General features: G+C 42.1%; 2 protein-coding genes and 1 non-coding gene across 7 annotated transcripts in view; 2 read left to right on the forward strand and 1 right to left on the reverse strand.

Moving 5' to 3' along the window:
- Nucleotides 1-361: 361 nt before the first annotated feature.
- Nucleotides 362-11,312, forward strand: LOC129839466 (nucleolar protein 11-like). The gene is made up of 18 exons (XM_055906946.1): nt 362-532; nt 980-1,093; nt 1,231-1,287; nt 1,545-1,693; nt 2,529-2,586; nt 2,759-2,900; nt 3,558-3,758; nt 4,037-4,113; nt 4,249-4,372; nt 4,695-4,789; nt 4,891-4,956; nt 5,139-5,323; nt 8,196-8,321; nt 8,730-8,960; nt 9,329-9,407; nt 9,698-9,790; nt 9,891-9,998; nt 10,483-11,312. Exons 1-18 carry the CDS (start codon nt 386-388, stop codon nt 10,594-10,596), a joined length of 2,166 nt encoding a protein of 721 aa, XP_055762921.1. The 5' UTR covers nt 362-385; the 3' UTR covers nt 10,597-11,312.
- Nucleotides 11,313-13,021: 1,709 nt separating this feature from the next.
- Nucleotides 13,022-13,103, reverse strand: trnas-aga (transfer RNA serine (anticodon AGA)). The gene has a single exon. It is a non-coding gene; the product is annotated as a tRNA-Ser (tRNA).
- Nucleotides 13,104-13,978: 875 nt separating this feature from the next.
- LOC129839764 (nucleosome-remodeling factor subunit BPTF-like) overlaps nt 13,979-16,491 on the forward strand; it is a 49,368-nt gene continuing 46,855 nt past the window's right edge. For all 5 annotated transcript variants that reach the window (XR_008757068.1, XM_055907402.1, XM_055907403.1 and 2 more), the window contains exon 1: nt 13,979-14,894. Coding sequence is in view for 4 of the 5 variants with exons in the window: in XM_055907402.1 (XP_055763377.1) it covers nt 14,387-14,894 (508 nt within the window). In the remaining variant the exon portion in view is untranslated. The remainder of the gene's footprint in view (nt 14,895-16,491) is intronic.

Here is a 16,491-nt window from a genome sequence, read left to right on the forward strand (position 1 = left end):
CACTTTAATTTGAGTGTGACTCCAAATCCAGACCTCCATGGGTTGATAAATTTGATTTCCATTGATAATTTTTGTGTGATTTTGTTGTCACCACATTCAACTATGTAAAGAAAAAAGTATTTAATAAGAATATTTTATTCATTCAGATCTAGGATGTGTTATTTTAGTGTTCCCTTTATTTTTTTGAGCAGTGTATATACCCACAGGGGCACTGACCGCTACAGGCACCACACAACATTACCACAACTCATTATGAAATACCATAACCTAGTCACAGGAGGGCGCTGTCTGATCTTACTGCAGTTTTCCATCTTTAAGCAAAACACTCTATGGTAGCCGTGGGTAAGTCTCGCGAGGTTTGCAATTTTCATTTTCTTCATCCAGCATGGCCGCGCTGTATGAGGAATTCACGTTGTGCGGACTTGTACAAACTCAAAATGCTTCAGATTCGCCAATTCAGGGAATTGAACTGGATGGAGACAGTGACCATGTCGTCGTCACCGATTCCACGAGATCTGTCACTTTATACAAGGTAATGTTGACCAATATAAGTGGCTAAAATGTTGAACCAGCTCAGCTGATGGCACACTCGTGTCCATTGCAGTGGGGGGGATCCGACGCGTTTCAAAATATTAGCTAGCTACATATAACAATTGATCCCTCTCTTACCAGTATTGCAATGGTGTTCATCAACTATCTAGCAACAAATATGCGTATTCAGACGGTTTACTTGAATCAATCGACATGCACATAGGTGGACGTTAGCACACGTACTGGTCTTTCAATGAGAACCGTACTACTAGATAGCTGCTTGGCGTGGGTTTGTTTGGTTAGCTGACGTTGGTGCCACTGTCAAAAAAGGTAGTCACACTAGTCTTGTATTTGAATATGAACGTAACTTACCGCAATAATATGGCAAAAATTGTGTTTGTGTTGAAAAATGCATGTGTTGTTTACTTCTGAGGTGCTGTGTTGACAGGTTTCAGACCAGAAGCCTCTGGGTAGCTGGACGGTGAAACAGGGACAGCTGTTGACTTGTCCTGCAGTGTTCAACTTTCAGACCAAGGAGTATGTAGTGGTGTCCGACAACAAGGTAACACTTGTGGACACTTTCCACAAACATAGAAACTGAACACATTTAAAACATCTGGACTTGACAATTGGACTTGATTCTTTAAATAAAGTGGTTGTCTTCATTTTGTTCATGGTCAATAAATGTTTACTCACTAGGTCATCAGAGTTTGGAAAGATGAAGACCTCAGTTTAGACAAAACATTTAAAGCAACTGTAAGTATGAGCTCCCTCTCACACACGCATACAATTTCAACCTCCTCTGCTTTGACTTTGTCAATATGGTGACATACTCTGCAAATTGCACAGTAACATGAACTGTGCCAGTGAGAAGTCATTGTACCAAAATTGAATCAAATTACATTTCCTTTTTATCTCAGGCTTTCTTCTGGCTTTGCGGTCATTTTGCGGTCATTTTGCGATGTCTCGCAGTTATCGGTCTTAACTGGCTCTGTGTCTGCAATGTCTCTTAGGTATCTGCTGATGTATGGCGGGTCCACTCTGCCCCTGGGGGAGAGCCTGTGGTGCTGTTTCAGAGAGGGGCAGTCAGACTCCTGGACTCCCTCCTCTCCGCCCCCCAGCAGCCCATAGAGGATGTCCTATCAGAGGAGGAGGTCATAAGGTCAGACAATGGACACTAGTCTGGATTAGCGATCCGTAACCTTAGGTTTGGTTGGCTTTAGTCCCACCACTATAGAGGCCGGTTGGCGTATTCTCTTTCGGAGCTATGGATATAAAAATATATACAGTTGAAGTCGGAAGTTTACGTACACTTAGGTTGGAGGCATTAAAACAAATTTTTCAACCACTCCACAAATTTCTTGTTAATAAACTATAGTTTTGGCAAGTCGGTTAGGACATCTACTAAGAACTGACCTCAATTCTATAGAAAATTTGGGGGCAGAACTGAAAAAGTGTGTGCGAGCAAGGAGGCCTACAAACCTGACTCAGTTACACCAGCTCTGTCAGGAGGAATGGGCCAGAATTCACCCAATTTATTGTGGGAAGGTTGTGGAAGGCTACCTAAAACATTTGACCCAAGTTAAACATTTTAAAGGCAACGCTACCAAATACTAATTGAGTATCTTTCATCACACCCACTGGGAATGTGATGAAAGAAATAAAAGCTGAAATAAATCATTCTCTACTATTATTCTGACATTTCACATTCTTAAAATAAAGTGGTGATCCTAACTGACCTAAGACAGGGAATTTTTACTAGGATTAAATGACAGGAATTGTGAAACTGAGTTTAAATGTATTTGGCTAAGGTGTATGTACACTTACGACTTCAACTGTACATTGTTTTTTTAAACTTGCACCCATATTAATTTACATTGAGTTAGCGACTATGATAATTCTGTCCACATTGCTGTCAATACTTGGCTCATTTGAGTAAACAATCGTTTTTTGTGTGAGATGCACACAGTTGACAATGTCCTCATGTTACCCCCTAGGTGGAGCACCAACATCGTGGCTGAGAAACAGCACTTTGTCCTCTTCACGACAGAGCAGGTAGAATATCCTTTCCTCGCGGTACACCAGTACGCTGAATAGCCGTGTACTCAATGACCTGCCACGTGCAGGCATAAACGCAGTGCCATCTGCAACATGCTATATTTAGTGCAAGAATGAATTCTGTGCCACAATGTCATGTTTAACATGGCTTCCCTGTTGTCCGGCACAGAAAGGGGAGCGCTGCCTTTATGTGCAGAGGCTCAACCCCAACACCCTACAGAAGTATAGGCTGGAGAGAGAAGACTCTGGAGCTGCACCATTGAGTTTCTCTGCCTCTCTCCGGGACAAACACCTCAACCTGCTCTACCTGTGTGAGTACGGCCGTCACTTCCCTGCCAAAGTAATGTGTTAGAAATGTTCAAGTAGTAATGTTCATTCAGCTTTTAAGGTGCGTTATGCAGAAATCGTTCTGGCATTTCCTGGTTGTTAAAATTCTAATAGTTAACCTATTTTCAGTTTGTGACAAAACAATGTATAGTGTAGAGAATCAATGTACCATCTCAAATGCAGTGAAATATCTTTTCAATAACCAAAAATGTAGTATTTTCAGCTGTTTGAAACTGGTGCGCAAAACCGGAAGTAAAAGACGGGAAAACTAAACTTAAGAACAGAAAGCATAGAAATAGCGCACATAGAACAGATGTACCATTTTGACTTGCTTTCAAAAGCGTGACAGATCTATAACTCTCATTTCTATGTGAATTTGATCGGGTAGCCCAAAAAGTTCCATATTACAGCTTTAATGTTGTCTCCCCCCCCCCAGATAACTAGAATACTGTTGAAATGGTACTGCATTCGATATCAATGAAGCACTTAACAAACAATGAAACGCAGTTGTTGGTCATCGTAGCTACAGCCTCATGATAGCATTTAGTTTTTTATGAGAAACTTGCGCTCTCAGTGATTTGCTGGTGACATAAGGCCTGACTTGCATCTCTGTCTTCTATCTCGCTCTCTCTTTTCTCCAGACCCTAACGGCTGTGTGTACCAGAGTGTGGTGGCGGCGCAGGGTTATGTGGGGCTGGAGGGGGTGCAGCCCCTGCCTCGTAGCCTGCGCCTGAGGCTGCCCGTTGGGGAGGGGGAGCTGGGAGCTGCCTCGGCAGTGGCCCTGGACGAAGCTCATGTGGCTGTGGTGGGGGTGCCCCATCCCTCCGCTAGGACTGGCAAAGGTAAATATCAGGGTTTGGATCAATGCCATGTCAATTCAGGAGCTAAACAGAAATGTCAATTTTCCTCATGTGGAGTTCTAGTTTACTTCATGAATTGATTGAATTCTGATTCTCACACACATTCGCCCAATCCAGCATCAACCCCTAGATACGTACTTTTCAAAGTTCTGATTTGACGCGTGTAAACAACATGGTGATATCTTCCCCTTGTTTGCTCGGGAGCTTTCACCACATTGCTGACATCCATCCGATCCTTTTTATTATTTTTTCCATTTCAGATTTCCTCTGCATCTGGAATACTAATTTCCAGACTCTTCAGGCTGGCAAGGAGATGGTGGGAAGAATTCATGGACAGGTAGGAATATGCAGAATTTGGAGTGATCTTTTTTTTTTGCCTCACAAACTTCAACCAAATGACTCTATGTATCTTGTACTAAAGATCCACTTCCCTCCTATTTATATCAATGATCGTTCCTTAATTTCCCCTCAGGTCTGGTGTTATTTGGGAAAGCTGTTTGTCCCTCATGGCAAGGCCCTCTCCGTCATTCCCTACGAGTGTCAGAAGTCCTCTCTGGCCTCGGCCCTGGGGAAACTACGACACGCTGGGATCGCAGGTAACAAGGCACTTCCTCAGTAAAACAGTCACCAGAGTGGAGTTTGTCGTCCTTGACAGTGCCTGGTTGAATCTAAAATGGCACCCTATTCCCTATACAGTGCACTGCTTTTAATACAAGCCCTAGTGTCCCTGGTAAAAAGTAGTGAATAGGAAGCCATTTCAGATGAAGATATATCACTCCTGTTTACACGTTATTGCATATGTTTCCTTCACCTATCTAATGTACTGAATCTGTAAATGACTGTTTTGAAATTGCATCTGAATAGCATCCCTTGAAATGTCATCGTAAGCAAACAGTTTAGTTATTTGCGGCTTTGTAGTGTCCAAATCGTCGGTGGCTGTGCCCTCTTGGAACACCCTACTCCATGGGGATCAGCCACAGGGGCCCACCAAAATAGTGGAGACCAGGAAGAGTGTAAGTTAACCTGACTTCCTGAATTGATTGACCCTAGTACTTTACCACCAGAATGGATTAATGTCAATTTCACCTGTTCTGATTGGTCCTCCCTTGTACAGAAGCTGAGTCGGAAGAGCCAATCAGCGCAAGCCCTCACAGTGGACCAAGTACTGGAGCTTATCAAGGTATGTTAGATCAACTATTCATTTTGCTCTTCTGTTTTGGTAGGCTCAAACAGCTATTGATGTTGTACATTGAGTGAATGACAAATGACAGGTCCTTTTCATAGCGTATTTATATCAAATGTAATTGTTCTCAAGGAAATTTTAAGTTAGGTGTTAACTGTGTTCAACCTCAACCCCTCCAGACTCGTCCAGTGGATGAGGTCCAGAGGGAGGTGGAGGCCCTGGTCTCCAGAGGCGATGCCCAGGATCTGCAGCTCTCGGTGGGCCAGCTGGCCTGCCACCTGGTGGCCCGAAGCCAGGCCGAGACAGCCTTCTACACTCCCGTGGCCCTGGCACAGCTGGTGCAAACACAGTGCCTTTGCCACAGGTGAGGGTGGCATTGGGTTGACTCGTACGGTACGGGAGTATTGGTCCTTTGGACAGGGAGGTTATCAGAATGATGGGCTATGTTGGGTGCATGGAAAGTAAATGTGAACAGGGTCGTCAGCTCGTAGTAGTGTTGGTGCCATCCGCTTGTTATGCAAGTTGGGGTGTGTGTCTTGCTTCCATCCTCACCGATCTAGCAAGACATCTTTGTTGAAGTACTTGAGACAACATTTTGAGTGTCTCTTTGTCGGATACATTTGCACTCGGTCTCCGACAGTGAGCTTCATCATTTCTTCCTGAGACCAGCGGAGTAGAAAAAGTCAGAATGATCAGCTTCTATCCAGTAAGCACATAAAACTGCTTCGCCGGGCCAAATATACACTCCTTTCTGGAAACATGAATACCTGAAGTCTTTATATCTATTATAGACCTGTTTGTGCAGTGATGAACCTATAGGCCTTCAGTGTGTGACAGGTTAGTACAGTGGTGAACCTATTGGACTTCAGTGTGTGAGAACAGGTTATTAATGATGCTGAAATGTAAACAACCGTAATACCAACACATATGTAGGAGAGGTGCTCTTTGTTAAAGGGTCAGTGGTGTAGTGGAGGCTATATGCCATATAAGCACTTTATGGCGGTTGTGTGTACTCCCTTAATCCCCACTGATGCAAAGTAGCGTAGTGGATGTACATACGACTTATCAGTTATGTAGTACAATAGAGAAATCATGCACAAAGTAGCCTAAAATTTCGCAACGCAGGTGAAATGTATTAATATGCCTAGTTTCAGAGGAATATCATCTGCAGGCAGCAAGAGTGCACAGTTGTCAACTGGTTTTGGCATGGAGCTGCTCAGAAGAATGACATTGGTAGACGGTAGGGTAGGTAAGAAATACCAGTGAAAGCTAACTAAGGCAACAATGGGTATGCAAACCAGGTATTAGTCTGAAGTCTTGGTTAGTAGACTATTTGTGATGCGCAATTCTGTCATCATGCCCTGTTTGCATCAGAGGTGTGGGCCTGGGTGGACACAGGTCCACCCAATCAGATTGAGCTGAGAAATAATACATTATTATTCAAAATATACTCCTCACGATCCCCCACCCCCACAAAATATCCTAGAACATCACATTTGTTCTATTAAAGAAGGTGATTTATAGTGCTAATCTGAAAAATATATAGGAAAACTCATTTAAAAAACGTAGAAAACAGGATTTTTCACACAGGGTAATTTTCCTCCGCTTGGCAGGCCACTTGTGATTTTTTTATTTTGCAAAATGTGAGTATTCTCCAGTTACCACCACATAGGGCATATGGAAAGACAGCAGTCACACATTTTTGTATTTAACTAGCCAAGTACGTTAAGAACTTTCCTATTTACACACAGCATGATGTCAAAGGATAAGCAGTCTATAAACGTGGATATAATAAGCAAGTAGGTCCCAATCATGAGAATACAAAAACACAACCACCAGGCTAATGTACAACTATTACTCCCCATTGCATAAACGTTTCATGTTTAGCACAAAGTAACCTGCGACCTAAAGTTTAAATGTAACAATGTTTCACACGTTAGTTATTTTCATAGCGATTGCTAACAGCAAGCGAGCTGCAATAAAAAAAAAAACTAAAAAAACAATTCCACTCACCAGATGATGATAATTTGAAACTTAACTTCTTGTTGAGAGTTATTCTTGAAAAGGGAGAAGCTAACAAATTAGGAACAACATCTTCTTTGATAACCCCTGCTGCAGCCTCTGCAACTAGTCTACCACAAAAGATGGCTAGCTAGACCGTGGGAAAACTACGGCTCCGTATTGTGCAGTGGCCGGTTGGCCTTTGAAGGCAGAAGTTACCATACGTTTTTCTAAAAACGGTACCACCTATTACAAGTCAAAAGTTGGTTGGTTGATTAAACTGTCACTCCAAAATGTTGCCCCTAATACAGTTGAATGGTAGATGCCTTCTATCTAGTTTGATGGCCTAGCCAATGGTTTGTCTTAGCTAGGTTTATCTCCCCAGAGACCACAAAAAAGAAAATCATGATTGGATCTATTTTTTTTTCAGTGTTAACCTTTCCATTCCAACAAAAGCTGAGAAGATTAAATCAGAACATCACTGAAAATAATAATGTAATTAGAATTATTGTTTTAATTATTTTATATATCCTTTGGTGTAGAAGGCCCATTGTTCCCCACTGTGTTTGAGTTAGTGATGATTTCTAGAGTGGCTATTTTCCCTCAGAATGCATTTTTAACCATTCTGAATGTATAAAGAATCTATATGTTGTTCTGAAACGGTGGTCCCGTGTGGCTCAGTTGGTAGAGCATGGCGCTTGCAACGCCAGGGTTGTGGGTTCAATTCCCACGGGGGGACCAGGGTTCAATTCCCACGGGGGGACCAGGATGAATATGTATGAACTTTCCAATTTGTAAGTCGCTGTCTGCTAAATGACTTAAATGTAAATGTAAAAATGTAACACAGAAATACTGGACATTTACATCTCTTATTATGGTGGTGATTTGACAAAATGACAATCATGGTCTTTAATTTGACTTTTCCGTGGCTCGGGCTTGACTCGGACCGCTTGTCGCCCTCCCGGTTTGACAAAGTCTCCCCCCCCCCCCCATCCGGTTTTGGTCTTTTTTCTCCGGGCTTGGTCTTGAGTCTGTCTCGCTTTAGGTGGTCTCGAACACTGCAAGAAATCATAGGTGAAGACATTATTGTGGGTGGGTACCTATCCAGTTTCAGCACCTATCAGTAGCAACGAAGGAAAGAATACTAGGAAAGGAAGCTTTTTGTAGTATTTTCACACAGACTGTTGTTGAGTCCCTTGGTTTGGTTCTGACCTGTTCTGTGTGTCTTTCTGCAGCGTGTGTCCCGACCTCCTGCTGCTGGCCCTGGAGCACAAGGACTACTTCGTGTGTCAGCTCTGCCTGCAGCTCTTTCCAGACATCCCTGAGGTGGTCACGTGTGCCTGCCTCAAAACCTTCATCAGGTCAGTCTAACTCGATAATGTATGGGGGCGTCTTTTGTAACAACCTATACGTTGTGAATAAGATTAATTCTGGTGAAGCTCGGGCTAGTGTTTCCTACCAGTGCAGGAGCTTGGTTATGTATTTGTTGGCCTAATTGTTGTGCTCTCTTTTGATGGTTGAAGTTTCTATTCATTGTGTACAATGCATTTTTTTCCCACCACATTGTAAACCAAGCGGTCTCTTTGTGGCTGTGTATTGCTTTTAAATTATCCTTATTTTGAAGTGCTTTATTTCTAGAACTTGTTTTGTTTGAACCATTTCCAATGCTTCCAAGTCTTGTTCCTGCCAATTCAATAGTTTGTCAACTCATATAAGTAGCCTGAAATCAGGATTGTTGTTGTAACGGCCGTGTGTCACTCTCCCTCAAGTGTGCCAGACGGCGACGTGGAGATGGTCAGTCTGGAGCCGGACAGCGTGTCTTTCATGGAGGGCCTGGTGGCGGCGGGGGCCCGGGGGGGCCAACAGAACGGCTTCAGCCCGCCTCTGTTTGAGGAGGACAGCTGTGACATCAACCACCAGCCCAAACCTCCCCAGGATAAAAAGAACCCCACACTGCAGCTAGAGGCCTGCCCCGTGGGTCTACACAAGGCTGTGCTACTGTATCCTTTTGTATAGACTGGACAATCATTTCCCTAAACACTATCCCATTGCAAGACTACAGTAATATCTGCTTATGTCATTATTGATTGAACAGTGTATTTGATAGACGTACATTGACACACAGAATCATCAATAGTCAGAGGGATTGAACCAACACAAGGCTGTGACTGTATCCTCTCACTATAGCTTTGTTGAATTGTTCATTAATAGGGATAGATAAAATATTAAATAACAATGACACATTTCATTGTCAACAGTCGGCTGCAATGCACCATAATGTTTTCCTTGCGCTAATATACAGCACCAGTCCATAGAAATTACTCTTAAACCTGTGTGGAGGTGTTATAACTTAACTGTGCTGCTATAGTAATGAGGTCCTGCAGACGCCGTACAGTGACAACTTCCTGCTCCCACACCTGAAGGACCTCAACACTCAGCAGGTTATTGTGAGTAGATACCTGTGTCCCATCTCCTTGACAATATGCCATCGTTGGGATCAATTCCATTCAAGTCGATTCAGGAAGTAAATTCCAATTCCAGTCTTCCTCATTGAAGGACAGTAAAATGTGAATATTTGTGTACTTCCTGAATTGACTGAATTTATTTGGAATTGACTGTAATCCTGCGATATACCATGGTGTTTTTTGTTGTTTTTTACTACCAATTTATGAATTGCAGTTAGCTATGAGGATGCATTGAAAGACTGATGGCTGCATCCTTCTGTTTCCTCTCCTAGCTCTTTCTTCAGTACCTCCAGTTTGTCTATTTGAAATATTCCCAAGACGTCTTCACACAAACGCTAGTTTTGAGATCGCCCACGATGACACAGGTTGGTACATGGAAGCATGAAAGTTATACAAAAGGTGAATGCATATAATTATATTTTATAGCAATAACTTAATGTGTGTATTCTCAATTTCCTTTTCTAGATCATTGACTGGGTGTGCTTGTTGTTGGATGCTCATTTCACGGTCTTGGTCATGGCTCCTGGTGCCAAAGGATTGCTGTCAAATCTCCAAAGCTTTGTCAAGTCCCAGGTATATGCTTTCTCTTTGGTCCAAATGATATTTGACCATTTTTGCCATAATGGTTCCCTTGATAACAACTAGTGTAATTTGTTTGTTTTTATTGCCGTGAGAATAAAAACCCGTTGAGGCACCCAGGGAGGAATGTTTAACTCTTCAGTGGTTCAAACTGGAAAAACAAGTGTTGCAATTATAAATGCTAGCCGTTTTGTGTCAGAACTTGAAGGTAGACTCAGCGTTATGACGTTGCTACGAGCAGCATCTGACGATATTAGGATGAGCACGATGCAAGACTTTGCTGACACACAGAGTATCTGCGCATGTGCACTGGTTCGCTCCACGCTTATAAAGCGTGCTAGCTACGGGACCAACCCAGCTGAGGAATTTAGCCACACGCTTCAACGTTCTTATTTGTTTGCCGAAATTGACACACTACTGCTATTTACTTTGTGCATCTACTTCATCTTTAACGTCTATCCCCATCTACCCATTCCAGGTGAAACTATTCTCTGAACTGGGGAATATCGAGAGCAGCCTTCAAGAGCTCCACAAAATGAAGCCGTCGAAGGACATCAGCCAGTACTCCATAGAAGTCATTGAGCTGTTTTAGACCATATTTACAGATTATTTCTAATTAAACTCTGCCGTTGACCTTCTCTCCCCATTTTTCTCTTGGTCAGTTGCGTCGTTGTGATCCACTTTGTATTTGGTCCACTACCAAAAGGTCCGTGGTTCAACTGCTGTATCATACCTACCTACTGTAGATGCCTACACTGGTCCCAGATCTGCTTGTGCTTTCAACGATGAGCATAGGAGTTGGCTGTGCAGCGCCCAAACAGATCTGGGGTCAGTCTAGTAGATTCACAGATGTGTAGAGCAAATGATTCTCTTTTTCTGAACTGTGGCATTGCTGAGGCCTAGGTCCCTATAGCCATGTGATTTGTATTTGTCTCTATAATCTTGAGGGCGTGTGTAGTAGAAATATTTTCTAATATGAATTATGTAAACGATATAGTCCTATGATATTGCAACATGGCATAGATATTTTTAACCTATGGAACATACTGTCCCTTTATAGTAATATACAAAATACTCACATGTTTAAAAATGGAAATGGGACTCAACCTTCCATATGGTTGACAGTCTTGTGGTTAAATGTTGTATTTCCTGAAGGCTATTTGGACTGTGAATAACTGTACATCTCCCAATCACATTGTAGTGTCGCACATGTTTTCTATAGATACATTCTGTGTTGCATTCTCACAAAGTCCATTCTGAATTCATATGACAGTGTTTTGTATTAAAAATACCATATGCACAAAAGGACCCTCGTCTTGGTACCATCATGAATGGTTATATGTATGTCTAAGGTAAGATGACATGGTACATGATACCATATACAAAAGTATTGTGGACACCCCTTCAAATTAGTGGATTTGGCTATTTCAGCCATACCTGTTGCTGACAGGCAGGGGCGCAAGTTAGATTTTAAAAGTTGGGGGGAGCCTACCCGACCGCTCAGAGGCGTCTGTATGGTCAATGATAAAACGGGGGGACAAAAATACAATTTCAGAATGTGGGTCCCACCGTCCCCGGTGAAAGTTGTGCCCCTGATGACAGGTGTATGGGATAGAGCCACAGCCATGCAATCGCCATTGGCAGTAGAATGAGTTTACTGAAGAGCTCAGTGACTTTTAACGTGGCACAGTCATAAGATGCCACCTCTCCAACAAGTCCATTTGTCAAATTTATGCCCTGATAGAGCTGCCCTGGTTAACTGTAAGTGCTGTTATTGTAAAGTGGAAACATCTAGGAACAACAACGGCCAATTGTAAAGTTTGGTGGAGGAGGAATAATGGTCTGGGGCTGTTTTTCATGGTTACAGGCTAGGCCCCTTAGTTCCAGTGAAGGGAAATCTTAAAGCTCCATAAATCAAATTATATTTGTCACATGTGCCAAATACAACCTTACAGTGAAATGCTTACTTACAAGCCCTTAACCAACAATACAGTTTTAAGAAAAAATAAGTTAAGTAAAAAATGATAGTAACAAATAATTAAAGAGCAGCAGTAAAATAACAATAGCGAGGCTGTACACAGGGGGTACCAGTACAGAGTCAATGTGTAGGGGCACCGGTTAGTCGAGGTAATTTAGGTAATATGTAGAGCTAAAGTGACTGAATAGAAAATGAACAGCATAAAAGTCAGGGAAGCCATTTGATTAGCTGTTCGGGAGTCTTATGGCTTGGGGGTAGAAGCTGTTAGGAAGTCTTTTAGACCTAGACTTGGCGCTCCGGCACCGCTTGCCGTGCGGTAGCAGAGAGAACAGTCTATGAATACAATGACATTCTACTATTCTGTGCTTTCAACTTTGTGGCAACAGTTTGGGGAAGGCCCTTTCCTGTTTCAGCACAAAAATGCCCCTGTGTACAGAACAAGGTCCATACAGAAATGGTTTGTTGAGATCGGTGTGGAAGAACTTGACTAGCCTGCGCAGCACCCTGACCTCTCCATCGAACACCTTTGGGATCAATTAGAACGCAGACTGCAAGCCAGGCCTAATCGTCCAACATCAGTGCCCAACCTCACTTATGCTCTTGTGGCTGAATGGAAGCAGGTCACCGCAGCAATGTTCTAACTCTGTGGAAAGCCTTCTCAGAAGAGTAAAGGCTGTTATAGCAGCAAATGGGGGACAAACTCCATATTAATGCTCATGCTTTTGGAATGAGATGTTCGAAAAGGTGTCCACATACTTTTGGTCATGTAGTGTATGTAATTTAGATATCCACATCAATATTTTTTGCAATACTGCTAAAGGCTACGTGGAACATGCAACCAGAAAATGAAGTTTTTTTTAAAAACACTTGGAGGTTCCCTTTTCCATTGTGTTGTACCGCCTTTTGCATGAAGACAGTAGGTAATATCAAGACATTAATTGGATTCAAATGGGCGTAACAAATGTATAGTTGAAAGATTTGGGCATTAGAAGTACTACCCTTTAGAGGGAAACTTCCAATTCACATCGTCAAAAAAGAACGTTGTCGGCAGGATTCGAACCTGCGCGGGAAGATCCCAATGGATTTCTAGTCCATCGCCTTAACCACTCGGCCACGACAACTTGATATTTTATACATCAAATTACTCCCAATTTAACTCATCCCCATGTTAAACCTGCTACTATTTATCGTTTTTAAGACTGTTAGCTCTTTTTGAACGACCATTCACTTTGCTGACTGCTTCTATTGAAAATGTAGCTATAACATCGAAATAATTAGACTTCTGCCTGCTGGAGTTAATAAAGATATGTGCTTGTTTTAAATAGAAAAGCCTTGGCGTTGACAATCTACAGAGAGCAGGACGTAGTAGTAGTATGCCTGATCTAAATAGGCTACATTTGAGAGCATAAACCATAGACTGTAATTTAACATAATGTAGCTAGGCCCTATCATAAGAGAGGTATTTTGGAAACATTGTAGCAACAAAAAAAGAAACAGTGTTACACCACAACTGCTACATTGGTAGGTTAAGTCACCATCATTCATTCCATGGTGATGGAACTATTCTGATGTTCTTTGTTCTGATCCAGAATGTTGAATGACCTCTTCATAATATCCGCTGTGTGCATCAATAAGTAAACACAATGTTTGAATATTTTTTTTACTATCCTATTTTTTAAATAAATGCATGCAATTATCCAATGCAATACACAATATATTATGAGTATTTTTTACCATTAAAATAAGTTTATTGAATAACTCCACTCTGCATTAGCAAAATTACAAATTGAGTCTATTTGATAATAGCAACAAATCAACTACCAATACATACATGATTTAAATGTTGACATATAGTTTAATTCTCCCTAATATGTGCTGGAACTCTGGAACTGACTTAATTAACAACAACTTGGTTTCATGATTCTGATCTTTCCCGTGTCCGACTACGTATGCTTGCCTACATTCTGGTTAGAATGACGACGTCAGCTGCAAATTGACAACGCTGTTACATTGTAATAAATCCATGTTTTCTTGATTTGTATGAATTGACATGACAAGTGAACGTAAATAAACAATCGTGGGGGCATCACGTTTGCACGGATAACACATTTTATGAACTAAATGCGTCTACTGTAGAATAGTAGTCACGTGACCTCCATACAGGGCCTGCTGTCTGTTTTCAGTGGAGGGAGAGATCCGAAGAAAAATGGCGACTGCAGGCGACCTAAAGCGGGACGCCGGCCATTCTATTTGAACTTTCTACTAAAAATTGAGCCCGGGGCTTGGTGGGGCTAATTGAGACTATCGCAACGTTGGTTAGGGTTTCCGAGGGTGCCCGTTTTTTCGGGTTTGCGTGGACTAGTCGCGCGCTAAAATTGAAATAAAAAATAATACATCTGCTACAATGCGAGGGAGAAGAGGAAGGCCGCCTAAACAGGCAGCGGAGATGCAGGTTTCTCCTGGGCCAGTTCGCGGTTCGAGAGGGAGAGGTAGCCGTGGTAGGGGAAGGGGCCGAGGACGTGGCCGCGGACGAGGTTCGGTGGTGGATACCGGTGATACAGAAATTAATCGGAGAGAAAACTACCATTCGTCCAGGGGCCGGAGGAAAGTTGGAGCAGCGACGACATCGCGGGGCAGAGGAAGAGGCAGGGGTTCGAGAGGCGGTCGCGGCAGCAGGGGGAGACGGCCACTGTGCAAGGTGGTCTACGATGACAATAGCGACGAGGAAGAGGATAATATTAGTTTGAGGTCGGAGGAAGACGAACTTTTACACGAGAATCCCTCAGACTACGAAGAGGAGGCCGTGGATAATGAGTCCGATTTTCTGGAAGAATTACCAGATGAGGATGATGCTAGCTACTGTACAGAGAGCAGCTTTCGGAGCCATGATAGCACGCACGGAAGCACTCCAGGTACGTTTGCTTGCAATTTAGAAGCATTTTTCAAATGCACGCCAAAGTGTTAGTTTTTATTTAGCACATTTGGTAAGCAAGCTGCATTGTTCAAAATGGAGATTGCACTCATAAACAGGCCTTTGTTTAGGAGCTCTGGTGATCGTTTGCTAGTTCCCGCACAGTGAACACTACTGTCGGCTCGCATGTTTTCTGGTATAAAAAATCAGCAACTTTCGTCAAAAATTAACACTCATTAGACGATGGTGATTATTGTTAAACGGAATTGTTCATTTGCATAATTGCACCATTTTGCATACAACTATTTGCCGAGGCGTTAGTTCAAGATAAACATTTAGCTACTTGCCATTCATTAATTTAGCAATACCCGTTAACATATATGGGTCAACAAGCATGCCATGCTGCACTATCTGGCTACAAAATTTCACGTTAAGATTTATACCATTTGCTTTATTACTGCGCGTGCGTTATAGATACTTTGTCGCGTTGCCTTGCATGGCATGAATATACCTTTATACAGTTCCTGTAGTAGATGTAAACAATAAATGCGCAGTTTAATCAAGTAGTTGTAATTTATCCCCCTCCCTTAATTTAAACCGTTTTTTCCTTCAGAAAAATCAAGTGTTGCGAGATTGTGGTCAAATCAGCTTGACAGGACATCATCGCAAGGCCCTTTGTTTTGAAAAGAGGCGCTCTAATTTTACCTGTTGCAGCTTTAACTCATTATAATATCACGCACTAAATTGTACGGTAACCATAGCAAAGCCAATCTATCAATGTAAACGAGCAAGAGCAAATGCAAACTTCTTTGAAAAATAATTGTTGAACTGTGAAGTCAATAGTTTTGTTCATGCATAATGTCTAACCATAAGTGTAAGTGACGTTGATGTCATTCATGTACTTTGGACTTCGTGTAGTCAATTTTCAAGCCGTTTATGGATTATTAAGAAACCATTTTGTAATTCAATGCAGAATTATATTTCCATTAAATTATAGATTTATTGATATGTTATTCATCCTAAAATGTCTGTATATTATTAATAACTTGCCCCACATCTCATAAGCACAGATGTGTACAGCCTAGACCACATTGTTATTTCTTGAATCATAATCCTCTCTCTCCATTGCACCCCAGTGACTGATTAGGCAAATAACCTCCTACCCCAAATAGGCTCGCTTACGATGTGAATATGGCTGAATTGTGCAAAGAGTGGTTTATGTGCCTTTTCATATGACCTATAATCACACACACTCATTTTATCACACTGAGTCACAAATACATGCTTACACATACACAGAGACTCTGTGCATAGGGCCCGGGTGGAACGAAGGCAGAGGTTTTTGTACACAGCCCTCACTGGGGGCACACGCTCAGGGGAGAGGTGCTTGTTGGTCATTTTTAATGTCACCTCGTCTATGCCTACACCCTGTCTAATGTTTGAAATCTAATTTAAAACTACAGTATGTTAGTTGTTATACCTACCTACTCCAGCTGATATCAGAGGGTGTGGATCCATGTTTCCGATTCTGAAATTGATCCGGGCCCATATTCATAAAAAGTGCTGATCTAGGATCAGTTTAGCCTTTTCGATCATAA

This window comes from Salvelinus fontinalis, chromosome 40 (assembly GCF_029448725.1).
Source record: "Salvelinus fontinalis isolate EN_2023a chromosome 40, ASM2944872v1, whole genome shotgun sequence".
In the NCBI taxonomy this organism is placed as follows: Eukaryota; Metazoa; Chordata; class Actinopteri; order Salmoniformes; family Salmonidae; genus Salvelinus; species Salvelinus fontinalis.